This window comes from Chenopodium quinoa, unplaced genomic scaffold, assembly GCF_001683475.1.
Source record: "Chenopodium quinoa cultivar QQ74 unplaced genomic scaffold, ASM168347v1, whole genome shotgun sequence".
Taxonomy (NCBI): domain Eukaryota; kingdom Viridiplantae; phylum Streptophyta; class Magnoliopsida; order Caryophyllales; family Amaranthaceae; genus Chenopodium; species Chenopodium quinoa.
Window position 1 is genome coordinate 374678 of NW_018745177.1, and position 15514 is coordinate 390191.

General features: G+C 30.4%; 1 protein-coding gene across 1 annotated transcript; it reads right to left on the bottom strand.

Annotated features, from left to right (window-relative positions):
- Positions 1 to 442: 442 nt before the first annotated feature.
- On the bottom strand, positions 443 to 3880 carry LOC110710716 (abscisic acid 8'-hydroxylase 1-like). Its single transcript, XM_021889050.1, has 7 exons — positions 3470 to 3880; positions 3041 to 3359; positions 2438 to 2824; positions 2023 to 2197; positions 1805 to 1911; positions 1255 to 1373; positions 443 to 1107 (listed from the first exon to the last, which is right to left on the bottom strand). The coding sequence occupies exons 1-7, from the start codon at positions 3673 to 3675 to the stop codon at positions 1008 to 1010; spliced, it is 1413 nt and encodes a 470-aa protein (XP_021744742.1). The 5' UTR covers positions 3676 to 3880; the 3' UTR covers positions 443 to 1007.
- Positions 3881 to 15514: the final 11634 nt, after the last annotated feature.

Genomic DNA, 15514 nt, shown 5'->3' on the forward strand with positions numbered 1-15514 from the left:
TTTTAAAAAAATATTTTTCTTCAACAATCTGAAAAAATCTCCTTAAAAGTTCGATTTTCGGTTTGGAACCGAATTAGGTTTTTAAATTTCGGTTTGGATTGGATAGGTTTCAAATCTAGTTCGGTTTGGATTCGGTTTGAAAATTTCAAAACCGAATTAATTCGGTTTGAAAATTTCAAAACCGAATTAATTCGGTTTGGTTCAAAATCCAAACCGAATACCGAACTTTCACCCCTAGTTGAATTGAACTGAACTGAACTTATTAGAGTTGAACTGAACTTATTAAAGCTGAAATGAACTGAAAATAATCGTATAAGAACAGACCTATAGTGTGGTTGAATTATTTATTTATTTATTTATTTATTTATATATATATTTTTTTGATGAAATTATGTAATCATGAAACTTATAGGCTTATAGCCATTCTACCAACATGCAAAGGTAAGAAATTTATTGTCAAATAGAATTCTCATTCACTTGCCTTGCGGCATCTTGTAAAAATCATACTAACCCTGATCATCACGATCTAATCTAAATTTACAATTTTTCAAGAATTATTCCTTACGGACTTCTTGTTTTTTTTTCCTACCCTTAGCAAAGAATTAAAGTCTAAAAATAATTAGGGGTAAAACAAAGAAACAATAAAAAATATTATGACTACTATTAACCTACTATAGCTTGAAACTAAGAAAGTTCCTTTCAAAATTTGTTGCTACGAGGAGAACCTTTTGTACAATTGCTGTGGCTCCTCTCTTCTTATTTCCCATTTACTATTTATTTCCTTGAAGGTTGGTTCCTATCTTGATCTCTTTCGTTCATTTCAAACCATAAAATAAAGAACACGATCCAATCCGTTTGATTGAGTTATCAGCTCTACTTTACTCGTTATTTTTCCGGACTTCGAAAACACTTTGGATATGAATAAAGAGTATTTTCCTCATCTCAAATCCAATATCATTTAATTTTGTTATCCTCTTGATCATAATAAGATCCCAATTTTAGGACTCTTAATCTTGACTTTTGAGGGATAATTTAATGGGAAGACCATTCTGGGGAAGTGCAAATGGGCCATACTGAATTTCGTTTTGTGGGCCAATGATAGACCATCTGCAAAAAAATAAAACCCATGATCAGAAAAATATCACAACTATTTAACTAACATTAAATACACTATTTATAGAAACTAATCATTTATTTTATTTTTTTCATGTAATTTTTTTTTTTCAAAGTTAGATAATAGTGATAAAAATGTACCTGTACTTTGTGGTTATGTGATGTAACATAACAAGAATCTCTAGCTTTGCCAGTTCATTGCCAGGACATGAGTGGATCCCACTGCCAAATGGCAAGAATGTATTGGGTTTTTGTGCCACCTGTAGAAAATAAAAATGACACTTTGAGTACAAAATCTTGATTTGACTTGATTGTATTAAATTTAAGTTCATGAAAATATGAAGATATGCAACATAGGTAGATCATGAAAATCATGAGTAAACTTATTAGCAAGATTGGTCAACCAACTTGCTAAAATTCAAATACAAAGTGTATGATATTGAAAATACTTATTTTATTTCAAATAACCTTTTATCATACGTCGAGTTTGAGATTATTATGAAAATTTAACGCCGAATTAAGTAATATATTGAGTTGATTTAAAAGGTAAACTTAATGTAAAAAGATGGACCTTTAAAAAGGTTGGTGAAATATACCCTTAATATAGTAAGGAATTTATTTCTAGTATGTCCGATAAATTATTTAATTTAGAAAAGGTAAAAATAAAAAGAGAAAAACTTTTGATAATTACCTCAAATCTAGAAGGGTCAAACTTCTCAGGCTCAGGGAAATTTTCAGGACTATGGTGAATATTCCTGAATAATGGGAGTACTTTCCACCCTTTAGGAATTAGGTACCCTATAATCCAAAAAAAAAAAAAAAATTTGTTAGAGAGAGAAAAACAAATATAGATTTAGAGAGAGAAAAAAGTGGGAAAACTAATTAGGGTAGGGAAACAAAAATACTGACCTTCATACTCAACATCTTCAACAGCTTCCCTAAAAGTGAAGGATAAAATTGATGCTACCCTTAATGTTTCTTGGAATACCCTTATTGTTAAGGGCATTTTCTTGGTATCTGCCCAACAAAGTACCTTTTCTTCACCACTTTCCTTTTTTTCTTTAATTATTGCTTCTTGTTCTTCCTGAAAAAAATGTCACCATTCCACAAATCTTTTTATTAGCCCCACATAACCTTAACATTTGGAAAACTTTTAATGGTTCCTATTTTGTTAGATAAGATCAATTACGACCATGTATGTAGTCCTCTTACTCGACGACTGTTTAATTACAGTGTCGTATAAGAGAACTACCAGTCGATAAAATTATATATATGATTGATTTGGAAATACGTTGAAATAATCAGTGTGTATGTGTGTATATACCGTGACAGCTTGAAGTACGGAGGAGTTGTCCGCGAGGTACTTAAGGATCCAAGTAAGGACACTCGCGGTAGTGTCTCTCGCGGCAAAAATGACACCAATGACGTTGTCAGCAATTTGTTCGTCGGTGAGGGATTCTTTGTCACCCATAAAGGAGGATAGCAAGTCTTGGTGGTCCTTTTTCATCTCTCTTCTAGTTGATATGATTTGGGCCAATATTTGGGCCAATTCTTTCCTAGCTTTCATGGATTTATTGAAAAGTGTTCCTGGTAAATTGATTGGCATTGAATTATACCCTTTTTCTAATATGTAGTAACACCTCTTTAGATCTTCTCTGTAGTTCACCTCATCCTTTCCAAATATTGACAACAGAGCCACATTGAATGTGTACTGCAAACAACAAAAATTTAAAAAAAAAATAAAAATTATCCCAATTTACATAAATACAAAATAATCCTTAAATGATTACTGTCCGGAATTAGTTGTGACGTTCAGAATACAATCTGAACCAGTAAATGTCGTGTTCAGAATGTATTCTGAACTTTTCTGTAATGTGACGACTAAATCCGCACATTTTTATTTTTATTATTTCTGGGTGAAACTTACGGTTTTCATCTCTTGGAAGGTGTTAATGAAGGATCCTTCAAGAGACTTAAGGGATTGTGAAGCAATCGAGTCGATATCAGGAACAAAGCTTCTGATAGCCCCAGGCATGAAGGATTGAAGAACAAGCTTCCTAAGTTTGGCATGGTAATCACCTTGGTGGAAAAAGATAGCTTGTTTACCCAACATCCTTTCTTTACTAGCAGGAAATGTTGGTTTGAACAAATTTGATCGAGTTGAAAGAACAAATTTAGCTGCATCCGGGCTAGAAATCATCACACATGGACATCCCAATATGTGTGTCTTAAAAACGGAACCATACCTATAACAAAATTAAAATAGAGAAGTTTAGCACTTAATTATAACTCGAAAATTAAGATACTGCCTAAAAAATGATAGATAACACACAAAAAAGATGAAAAAATGACTGACTTTTTAACTTTGTCTGCAAAGAAGACATTTGGGTTTTGTGAGTAGAGTTGGAAAGTTTCGCCTATGTAAGGCCATCCTAAGGTACCCGGAGGAAGGGATAGTTTAGGAAATCGGCGACCGGAGAAGGCGAAAACAGGGGATTTCAGGGCATAATTGAGGATCAAAATTGCACCTAATGTAACAAATGCCACCAAAATGATCACCATTTTTATACGTTTGTATTGTATGATGCTGTAGTGAGTTTTGTTATTTATAATTATAAGAGAAAGAATGAATAAGAATAAGAATATTAATGAATAAGAATGATAATGATAATGATAAAAATTAACTAGTAAGTAGTAGTAAGTTAATTACTAGTAGTAATGTTTTGAGACAAAAAAAATAAGTTTGCGATGAAATTGTGAAGATGTTTAGGTGTATTTATAGGGAACGAAAGAAAGGAAGAAGAGGTGAATGAGTCTTTCAATTACAGCTCGAATTCCACACACGGATTCTCCCTCCAGCTCATGTCATCTCTCTTTCTAGAGAGAGAAAACTTAGAGAGAGAAATTGCACGTGTCACTTCTTGAGCTTATAGAGCTTTTTTTTTTGAATAGTTATAGAGCTCATTTAAGAGCTATTGGTTGACTATCATTATTCTATTCATTATTTTAATTACTATATTTATTTGATTAAACAATTAGTAGAAACTACTTTGTACTGGTATTAGCTTAACTACAATAATATGCTTTCAAAAAAAAAAAAAAACTACAATAATATACTCTCTCCGTTTTCTAATTAAAGTGTAATGTTTTGACTTTTTGCACTATTTATGGAATTCATTTTGACTAATGTTACTGATTTAAGAAGGATCTTGCTAACGAGCGCCCCGGGGCGTTACATATGGATAAATTATATTGGTTGAAATGGTATTAAATTAGGAATTCTTGACAAAATCACACGTCGTTCGGTGTAATTAATGTTAATTTTACTCTAATATTTGCAATTTAATTCTCTTATCTAATGTCCCGGGGGCGCTCATTAGCTTTGCCATATAAGAAATAAAATATAATTATGTGGATACTTATTGGAACCATCTTAATGAATAGTAATCGGGTTAATTATTACTTATTGATAATTAAAGATATTATTAATCAAATTTTTGCATCAATATGTGTGTCAGGAGAAATGATACACTTAAAAAAAATCGAGGGAGTATTTATTTTATCATTGAGTTTACAATCACAAGACTTTGTTTGATGATAGTCCCCCTATTTTATAATAATTGCCACATTTTAACCTTTTTCACTTCTCAAAAAAAAAAAAAAAAAAAAAAAAAACCTTTTTCACTTTTGTTTGATAAACTTGAATATGACCTTAGTAATTTTTATTATAGTAAGGTTTAATTGTAGATTGTCAAACTCTTACATTAACACATGTAATTATTTTGACTCTATCCATTATTATGAAATAGATAGAGTAATCTTATCTCAGTTATCTAAGATAATTGATATGAGTTTCAAATGTAATAATTTTGACTCTAATCCATTATTATGAAATATATAGAGTATTCTTTTAAATCTTAGTTAATTACCTAAGTAAATTTATATGAGATTTTGTTATGTAGGGTAAGATCAGATCATTGTAAGGTATAATCGTTGTGCTGTCTCTAGTTATTGTAAATTTAGTTCCCACTATGATTTATTTCCCTTTCATTGTTAGAAATTACTGTGATTTGTTATCCTTATCTAGGTAGCTAATCTAGTTTTTACACCTAAACAAAAATTCTATCAGAAATATTCTAAAAGTTATGTCATAAAATTTGGTACACGTGTATATGAGTATATCTATCATTAGTATATTCAAAATTACAATTTCTTTCTTGTAAAAATAAATAAATAAATAAATAAATAAATAAATAAATAAATTACAATTTCTTTGAGGAAATTTTAGAAAATAACACCACCAAAAAATACAAATTTTGATAATAACACCATTAAAAAAAAAACTTTTATTATAACACCACAAAAAAAACCAAAAAATTGATTTCACCACCACTTAACGGATTTTTGGATGGAATCCGTTAGTGGGCCCATAACAGACACGTGTCACTATCCTATTGGTTTAACAAAAAATTAATTTAAAAAAAAAAAAAGAAAAAACCCTCAACAACCAAACCCAGCCCAACCCCACCACTGGCACAACCTGTCCACCACCGCCGACAGCCTAACCCAAGCCGTCGATACCCCTGCCCTACCAAAACCGGCGAAACCACAAACCCCTGCCCCAGCTCGGCCTTGCCCCATCATCAACCACGTTATTCGCATCGAAAAACCCCCGCAACCATCACCTCCGCCACCATACACAACGAATTCCCATCCCTTACACCACTTCCGACACCCCTCCAGCCACCGAAAACCCCCTGCGACACCCCTTGAACCACTTCCGACACCCCTCCAGCAACCGAAAACCACAAAATTTACACCGAACAACCCCCGCAACCACCTCATTTTTCCACTCAAAACCGACAACCACCACCATTTTTCTTCCATTTCACAACAAAATTAGCAACTAGTGGTCGAGATCGGCCAATTTAGGGTCGAATTTGACCACTCAGGCCCTAACTTGGCCGATTTCAACCACTAGTCGCCATTTTTGTGGTGGCTAGGGTTTATGGAGTTGCGAGCTAGGGTCTCAACCGCTGCGTTTGATGGTCTATAGGGATTTTCGGGGTTGGTTAAGGAGGGTGGGGGTGGCTGGGTGGACACTGGTGTGGCTTGGCGGCAGTGGGGGGTAGTGCCGGCGGTGGGATGTAGGGGCTACCGGTGGTGAGCTTCGTGGCTGGGCTTAGGATTTAGTTTTTTTTTTTTTTTTTATAATTTTTTTAACCAATATATAAGTGACACGTGTATTTGGTGGGTCCACAAACGGTTTTTTTGACGGCATCCTCTATGCGGTGGTGAAATCAATTTTTTGAGATTTTTGGAGGTGTTATAATCAAAACTTTTTTTTTATGTGGTGTTATTATCAAAATCGTGGCTTTTTTGTGGTGTTATTTTCTAATTTTTCCTTTCTTTGATTAAATTTGATTTTAACTGTTGAGCCCATGAACAACTCATATGTGAGCATTCTCTTGTCCCACACTAAAAGACTAAAGAGAGGGAGTGTAATGGTAATAGAATCACATATTGAAAGAATTCAAGAGTTATCACCACTATATAAGACTAAGGAGCTACTTCCTTCGTTACCATATGGTTTTGAGGTGGAACCTCCTTGGTCTTGTAAAGTGGTGGACTTACACTCTTCCGTGACGGATGCGACTCAGACCCGTATTTAACATTAACAAATTCTTATTATGTGTGATATATATTACAAGTTTATTGTTTAATAGGGGCTACAGTGAATAACAACCGCATTTGTGATAAGTGTAACAATTGAAAAAAAAACTAAGGGAGTAATTAAAAAAAAAAAAAAAGTTATTCAAGTAAATATATGGATGGAGTTATTTTTTTTGTAGTTAATTGTTGTTACTTGTAAAATGAATTAAGGTTACTCGTATGGATAAAATAAGGTCCTTATGAATGAATATATAAATAAATATTATTCATATAAACAAATATGGTCATGCCATCACAAGACTTGTCGAATGTGTATGTTTCATTTTTAGTTAATTTTGAAGATGAGTGATTTCAGTGGTATCAGAATTGTGGGAAAAATAGGGGGAAAAAAATCATTAGATAAGCCCAATCAACGAATTTATGGACATAATTTTTTAGGAGGTGGTAAAATGTAGAATTAAATATTTTTTTGGGTGATAAAATGTAATTTTTTTTTTATCCACTTAAAATTACAATAAGGTTTATGTCCAGAGTATATTTTATTAGTAGAAAGATTCCTCCTAATTAGAAACTTTCCAATTGGAAGAGAGGGACACAAACAAAAAAAAACCAGAGAGTGTAATATATTTTTTTGCTTTAAAGGAATTCTAAGATATAAATGGCCAAATTTTAAGTGTTTTTAATTTTACTCTTCACAAGAATCTAAATAAATAAAATAATTAGCCGTGAAAATTAAGGTCACGTATAAGTATTAAATGCTTATTCTAAATTGGTATAAATTTAGAAACTCATGAGATAAACATACATAGATCAATATAATCAATGTATAGTTAGTTATTCTTAATATGTACTCCATTATCTCTTTTTAAATTAGTTTTTTTTTAATATATATATATATATATATATCCGGTTAATTATATTCTTAGTAAAGTACATAATTAAATTTAGAATTTCATTTGCTTTCGATTTTAATCAAGAGACAAAGTGACTCATCCCGTCTTATTTGTTCAGTTTCAATTATCTAAACTACATCCTGTTAATTTTGTTTATTTATACTCATAGTATAGTATTTATAGATACATATGTATTACTCCGTACTTTATATTCTTGATTTACACTTAATACATACAACTGTTTATAAAACGCCTTTAATATTAATTTGAAGTTGCAAACATGATCTTAAAATTTTCATGCATACATTTAGTGCTTTTAGACTTAGTATAGTAATTAGGTTATATCATTCAATATAACAATATTTTTTTTTTCATTTTCCTTACTTCATCTGTCCTACTTAAACCATCTTATTTGACCAATTTTTGTATGTGAAAGAATTTTGGTGGAATAGGAGTAATTAGTGGGACATAGAGACTATATTCTCTGCAATAAACTAATTCCAAGCTTGGAAACATCTAGATATCCTAACAAAATCTATACATGTATAAATTTAGTTAACTATTCTAACACACAAGTTTGAGAAAACACAAGATGAATTTATAAATTTTCAAAGGTATGTGTATAATTTATAATAATAGATAAAACAAGAAAACAGAGTTGTAGGTAAAACCTCATAAAAGATATGAAGACGGAAAATAGGGAGAATTTTAAAGATAAACAAGAAGATAGGAAATGGTACAAGTATAATCTAAGGAATATTTTAATCATAAGGTAAGGTTTAGCAAAGAAAATGATATATATTTATATTAATAATAGGAAGATTTAAAGGTGATCATGAAAGTGGTAAGAGCCAACGACCCTTAAGCAACGCTAAAGGAGTGAATTACTGACTTTTAAAAAGATTTTTAAGTACACCAGTAGGAAGTAGAGTGTAGGGACTATTCATTTTGGCTCTACCCTTTGTTTTTACCCAATATTACAACTGGATTTTTATTATTTATATTATGATTATTATTTATTTATTTATATTGTTTATGATTTTTATTTATTTTATTTTTTTTATTTTTTTATTTTGAAGATAAGGTTGTTAACATCAAGTATATTTGTTGGTGCGTTTTTGGTAAAGGATTTTTTGGAAATATAGGTTTAATTATAGTATCATTTCATGGACAAAATAATATCAAAGAAATTAGATTAAATTAAGGGGATATTTATAGCACCAAAGTCACATCATGAGAAAACCCACCATAAGGTTTATAATGGGTGTGTGAGCATCATAAGCATGGTGCTACTTTACAATGTTGCATAAGCAAACTTTAAAGGTTGGAATAGCTTGTAGTAACTTGTTGACGGCCATATAAAATTCAAAAAATGACTCATGTAATTTAGATTTATATGAAGTGGAGTATTATTTAATGGGTATATCTATTGATTGACCATGAAATTTTCTTAATTAATTAGTTATATTTGATTGCTCAACAGATTTATCAACCAATTTCCATTTGTTTCAAAGAATATAATTATACTATTTTATAGTTTCCATCTTTTTTATATTTTTTTTTCTATTATAAACTTTTCATGGAAATTAAGAATAGTGAAGCATTACATGATTAGCTATATTTTTATTTATTCATAATAAATTGATTCCATGAGCAAAATGTCATATGCATGCATTTCCCATTTATGATTAAGAAAATGTTCTACATGAATATTTTATTCATCTGAGTTCAATTGTTTATCTTTTTTTGAGAAAATAATAACAAATATTTCATTATTATGTGAGTATTTATTATAGTGAAGATGAGTGTAAAGGGAAAAATAAAAATGTGAAAATAATTTTGGAACCCCAATAGAAAATTAAGGCCAGGTTTTGTTCTTTAAACTTATTTGTAATGAAGCTTAGTTTAGTCTAGGTCGTTTTAATTAGTTTAAATATATTATTATTATTATTATTATTAATATTATTATTATCAAAAACCCTACAAAGTCAACTTACAAAAAATTAGTAGGAAGCCGAGATACAATCTAGGCCCCCACTCCTTTAGCTATAGAAAATTCTATCCTAGTAAATATATGATCAGCAGCTCATGCCCCAATGTCTTACGTTATCGAGAATTTTTGAACCCGTTTCAGCAATTCAACAACCTCCTGCTTTAATTTCTCAAGTGAAGAAAAGGAGAAGGGAATGAAACCATATCCAAACGCCTGACAACTAGATTCGTACTTGACCCGCTTTCGATGAGCCGCATCAACCACAGCTTGTCCAGGAACAAAGTTAGATAGCCCAAACTGTGTCAAAGGAGAAGACCGTGTCAAGTCAACACAAACATCGCGACCACGATCCCATGAATAAAGTAACACATCTGCATGTCTAAGAGGCCCGTCGTTCCATCTAGAAAATAATCCATTGTCAACCTCCTTTCTCGCTGAAATCCCAAATTGATAGCAAACATCAACAAGGGTATCCTGAAAAACATTATGCCAATTCTTAATACCCACCAAACTAGAACATGACACCGTGTGATCATCGAAAATATCCCCAGAAAAACCCCTTGAACAAGCAGAACATGAAGTCGATACATAGAGCACCTAACCGGTAGCACAATAACACAGATCGGTAAGTCTTTACGTTCATCGTCTGACCAACCTCGAAATAGGGACCGCCCGAAGCCAAGTCCCTGATGCGATTTTCCACAAGGCTGATTGCCGAGGAGATAAAGAAAAGGCGGATTCTGCAGAAGCGGTAACCTTTGTGAAATATATATCTTCTAATTTCTTCACGAGTTTCGGAGTAGCGACCTCACTAGGGTTACTCAAAATGTTAGACTCGGTTTGATTAAACAGACTCAACGCATCCTCAAAAACTTGACTAAGACCAACAGTACCAACATGACGTAGAAGCTTAGTTTGCAACCCAACAGACTGTAATCGAGATGCAAGAAAACCATAGTGATGAACATCATCTTCTACAGAATAAACACCAAGGTCTCCAAACGCAAATAGAAAGGTGGCAAGTCGCCACTGCCAATCGCCAAACCCAGACACTGAAGCAGTAACAATACGCTCCAAGGAAGATCGAAGGGCCCCATCGAATGTGTGCTGAGCTTCCTTATATGTACTAGGAGGACAAGTATAAATAATTTAGTTCATCCAAGTTGTTTCGGCTTAGCTCAATTCAAATTATTTATACTTTTACAAGAATATGGTCTAGATTGTGACACGTGAGTGCTAGACATATTTTAAGAACAATTAGGACCTATTCTATTCACCTTATTTCACTTATTTTAGGTGTATTGATAAAAGTATCCCAAGTTTAATTTAAAATAAACTATTAAAAGTTATTATAAGATTTATTAAGTTTAGAAAAGTTCTAATAAGTTCGAAATAAGAGAAAAGCAGGTGGATTACACTGCACCCTTAGTTTATTACTCTACTTGAAAATATAGCCAGTTACTTATTTTTATTTAATTTTTTTTTACGGATATATAGCTATATAAACTATTCACCTTACTTTCTCTATTTTTTAGTTGACGTTTTTTTTATCATGTTTATCAAAGCACAAGATTAATGATTGATTTATCTTATTACCATTGAGTAAAAAAGTCATAAAAATTTGATTCTTTGTTAAAATATACATTGTTCTAACAAAATTATGTTTAACTAAATTTTACTAATCACAAAAGCTAGTCAAAGCATATTTTGTGAATAATGTCAAAAGTCAAAACATGTCGACTGAGAAAACAAATTAAAGGAAATACTTCTCATTTTGTCTCTCTTCTTCTTCTTTTTTTTCAATCTTTGTCAAACTTTTCCTTTTTTTCTTTTCTTTTAAAGCAGTTGTTAAATTCTAAAATGTGATATTATACATTTATACTGTTCCATTATAAGAAAAGAATTGACATAAGCTGAGCAAGCTTCATTAGTCATCATTGAGTTTTCCTTTTCATTGAAGTAATAGCTATTTTATGACCTGTTGTACAAATTTTGGAATTGTGAATATTGCTTGGTTTATGATAAACTTTGATGCATGAAGGGGCGCTATACATAATAATTTGCTACAAGTGGCAAGACTGCCAAGACTTGAATTAAACCACAGTTTGTTCCAATCCAAAACCTAAAAGAAAAATTTTAAACCTAAAAGAAAATTTTAATTTTTTTAAATAAATAAATAAAAATGCAGAACTTTGTTCCAAGACTTTCATGCTCATTATTTCAAGTGTTTTTAAACCAATTTTAGCTCAACACTTGGCTATTATATATCCACTAATTTAGCATATCAAGAATGAAGTTATATCTTATATGTGTATAATTAAGGATAAGGATCATAGAAGTTGATTTCTTAATTATTTTCAAGCACATTATTTATGAGAAGAATATCTATCACATACAATCACAACCAAATTACTCCGTATGTGATTTTACCAAACACTAGCTAGGCATGTTGATTGGTGTTAATAGAATAATAATTTGTAAAAACTTATACAACCGGTTGCAAAAGACAATAGGTATATCATTCATCAATAAATGAATATTTATAATTTTAATGACAAGGTTTATCTAGCTATTATTATCTGACCACCTCATAACGCTTATTAATTACACAAAATTTTAAAAAAATCGGGTGTAAAATAGTTTTTGTACATCCATTATAAAAATAGCCTTAAGGGCATTTCTCATACGTTGAAATTCAGTTCAGTTCAGCTCAATTCAAATCAGTTCAGTTCAGCTCCTAATTTCCTTCTCTTATAAAATATTCATTTCAGTTCAGTTCAGCTCAGTTCAGTTCAGTTCAGTTCAGCTGAGTTCATTCAATGAGAACAGACCCTAAGTGATTTAAAGTTACCTCTGAAATGTATAAAGGTACCCCAATATGCATAAAAGTAACCCAATACAAATAAAAATTATCTACGCTTTATTATTAAAGAATCACATTTTAAATGACTAAAATTCAATTATTAATGATTGAATGTAATTAAATTACCTTTATAAACTTTTATTGTTGTTTATTTATATAAAAATTGTATTATGTTTAATGTTACCCAAAAAAAGGCAAAAAATTACCCTAAATTAGCTAAAAGTTACCCTTATATTGCTCGACTAGGTTAAGTCATGTACCATGCACGTTCATAATTAAATGTACTGCAAATAAATAATAAATAATGGTGTTAATTCAACAATAATTTATCCAAAAAAAATTATTTGTTACAAAATAACTTGAATTTTAATTAGTTTATACCAATCCCAAATACGTAAAGGTTATTGAATTGAATTGTACAAGGGCCTTTTCACTTCAGCTTAATTTCTGTTCAGTTCAGTTCAACTCAATTTAGTTAAGTTCAGCTCCAATCAGTTTAGTTCAGTTCAGCTCCTAGTTTCCTTCTCTCATAAAATATTCGTTCAGCTCAATTCAGTTCACCTCCAATCAGTTCAGTTCAGTTCATCTCCTAATTTCCTTCTCCCATAAAATATACAGTTCATTCCAGTTCAGTTTAGCTCCAATCGGTTCGATTCAGTTCAGTCAAGTTCAGTTCAGTAAATGTGAACATGCCCTTAAAAGCTATAAACTTTTATATAAGAAAATTAAAAAATTAGCTTAGGTTAGTACCCATATACTCATATACATTTGTCCTTAAATTGTTAACATATATACTTTGATCGGCATAATATGAAAATTAAGTTGAGTTCATTTTACTTTAGGATAATTAGTATTCAATAATCAACTTTTTAAATGTGTTTTTAGTGAGTAGTAAGGGGTTTTTTTTTTTAAATAATCACATAAATATTTAGAATAATTAGGTTTAATTTTCCAATATAATATATGTTATGTATAAGGTATACTATAACATAATTATTTTGTTCTTATAAATGTTATGTATTATTTTAAAATTAATACAAAGTATGCTTCCAAAATAATTTTTCTTTTTTAATTAAAATAAATTTTATTATCATATGATAAAAGTTGAAGAAAAAAAATGATATTGATAATATTATAATAATCTTGGAAATAATATATTCCAATACAATTTATGTTAGTATGTTTGTAACTTAAAGTTTCCTAGTATATATGTAAGAAATTTAATTAATTATAATTGAATTAAATACATTGTCAAAATGGAAATAACTATTATCTTAGGTTATAAAATGGATGTTATTAAAATATGGCAAAAAACTAAAAAGGAAAGAAAAAATAAAGGCGGGAAAATTTTTAACTAAAAAATGACAAGTGTCATTCCTGGTTTCGCCTTTAGTATAGGTTTATTGATTGATTATTGATATGATGTACACTAATATTAGTGTAAACCGGATGTATACAAAAGTTTTTCTATTAATTATATATACCGATAATAAATTTAAACAAAATATCAAAATAAAGATATATGTTAAACAAAACTTTCATCGATATTTTTTCTAATCATTAATAAGTTATAGAATAATCTTTACTACAAGTAGCTATTTACTTCTTTTTTTTCAATAAAAATATATTTTTCCCTCGTTCGATAGATTAGAATCCGGTGAAATAAACAAGTCTGAGCTGAGTGTGTCAATCTCTAAATAAAGAACAAAACTAAGAGGTTTTAAAACTCATTAAGAAGTCAAAGCATACAACAACTTGTTCTTAGGTTTACCTAAACAATTGGCCTAATTTCTTTCCACAAATCAAGCATTATTGATGATTAATGTTTCACTCCTTATTCTTAGCTTTGTACTATTAATTGTACTTTGAGGATATGAATCAACTTGATGTCTTTCTTGATGGATTAAGAGAGAATTAACACTCTAACTACATTAACAGAATGTCACGTGACAAGTCAAGTAAAGTCTTAACAAACTTATAATTTTAAATATATATTTTTTCATGCATAGTTACATAATAACATGCAATGCCAACCAATAGGAATAGCTCCTGTGGGCTTAATAGAAGAATTCTATTGGCGCATAATTCCGGTATTTACAAAACCAATAATAAATCTGAAATTAATACCATAGTTAGTATTCCGTGGTACGTAGATCTTTCCTAATTATAATAATCTTATTTTTGCATTACTTCATGTTTGACCATTTAATACAAGGGTTCAAGCACGTGACATTAATTTGATACACTGTCCAATTCCAATTATAGAAATAAAATAGCAAGATAAATTAAAATACAAATTCTAGATAGTGTGTGTATAATTGTACAAATACGTACTGTACTTTAGTACTATACAATTCAAGTATTTTTCTAGGTTGTGTTATGCTATGATGATTGCTAAAAAATTAATCATATAGTTGTGCATGTATGTAAAATTAGATGTAAATCAAATTTAAAGTTGTAATTAGTCAACAATAAAGGGATCAACTAGGTTTAGTTTATTAGATTTATGGGATATTTATTTTAATACATATGATTATAAACACTGTGAAGATTACAAAAGACCTATCCACTTTCGTCTACTTTAAATGGACAATTAAGAACAAGAAAGATCTTGCATTATAAATAAAGATGGGGTTAGGGCCGGCTAAGACACCCTAGTCATACAATATTTTGCCAACTCTCTCTACCTGCATAAGTAAAACATTAAGGCATGCAGGTCTGTTTTACTACGCCATTGAGTTGCATGGTAAATTAAGACTTATCTCCGCATTTTTCACTAGATCAAACTACAATTTCATTGTATGACTAACACAATAACACGTGTATTTTAACACAATTATATTGCAATTTAAAAACTGTTTAATACAACACACGCGGAATTATATACCAGTTTTATTTCTAAAGTTGTATTTAAACAAAGGCAGCTATAATCTTACTTTAATTTTAATTTAATGGTGTCCGAGTTATTATTCTTGTACA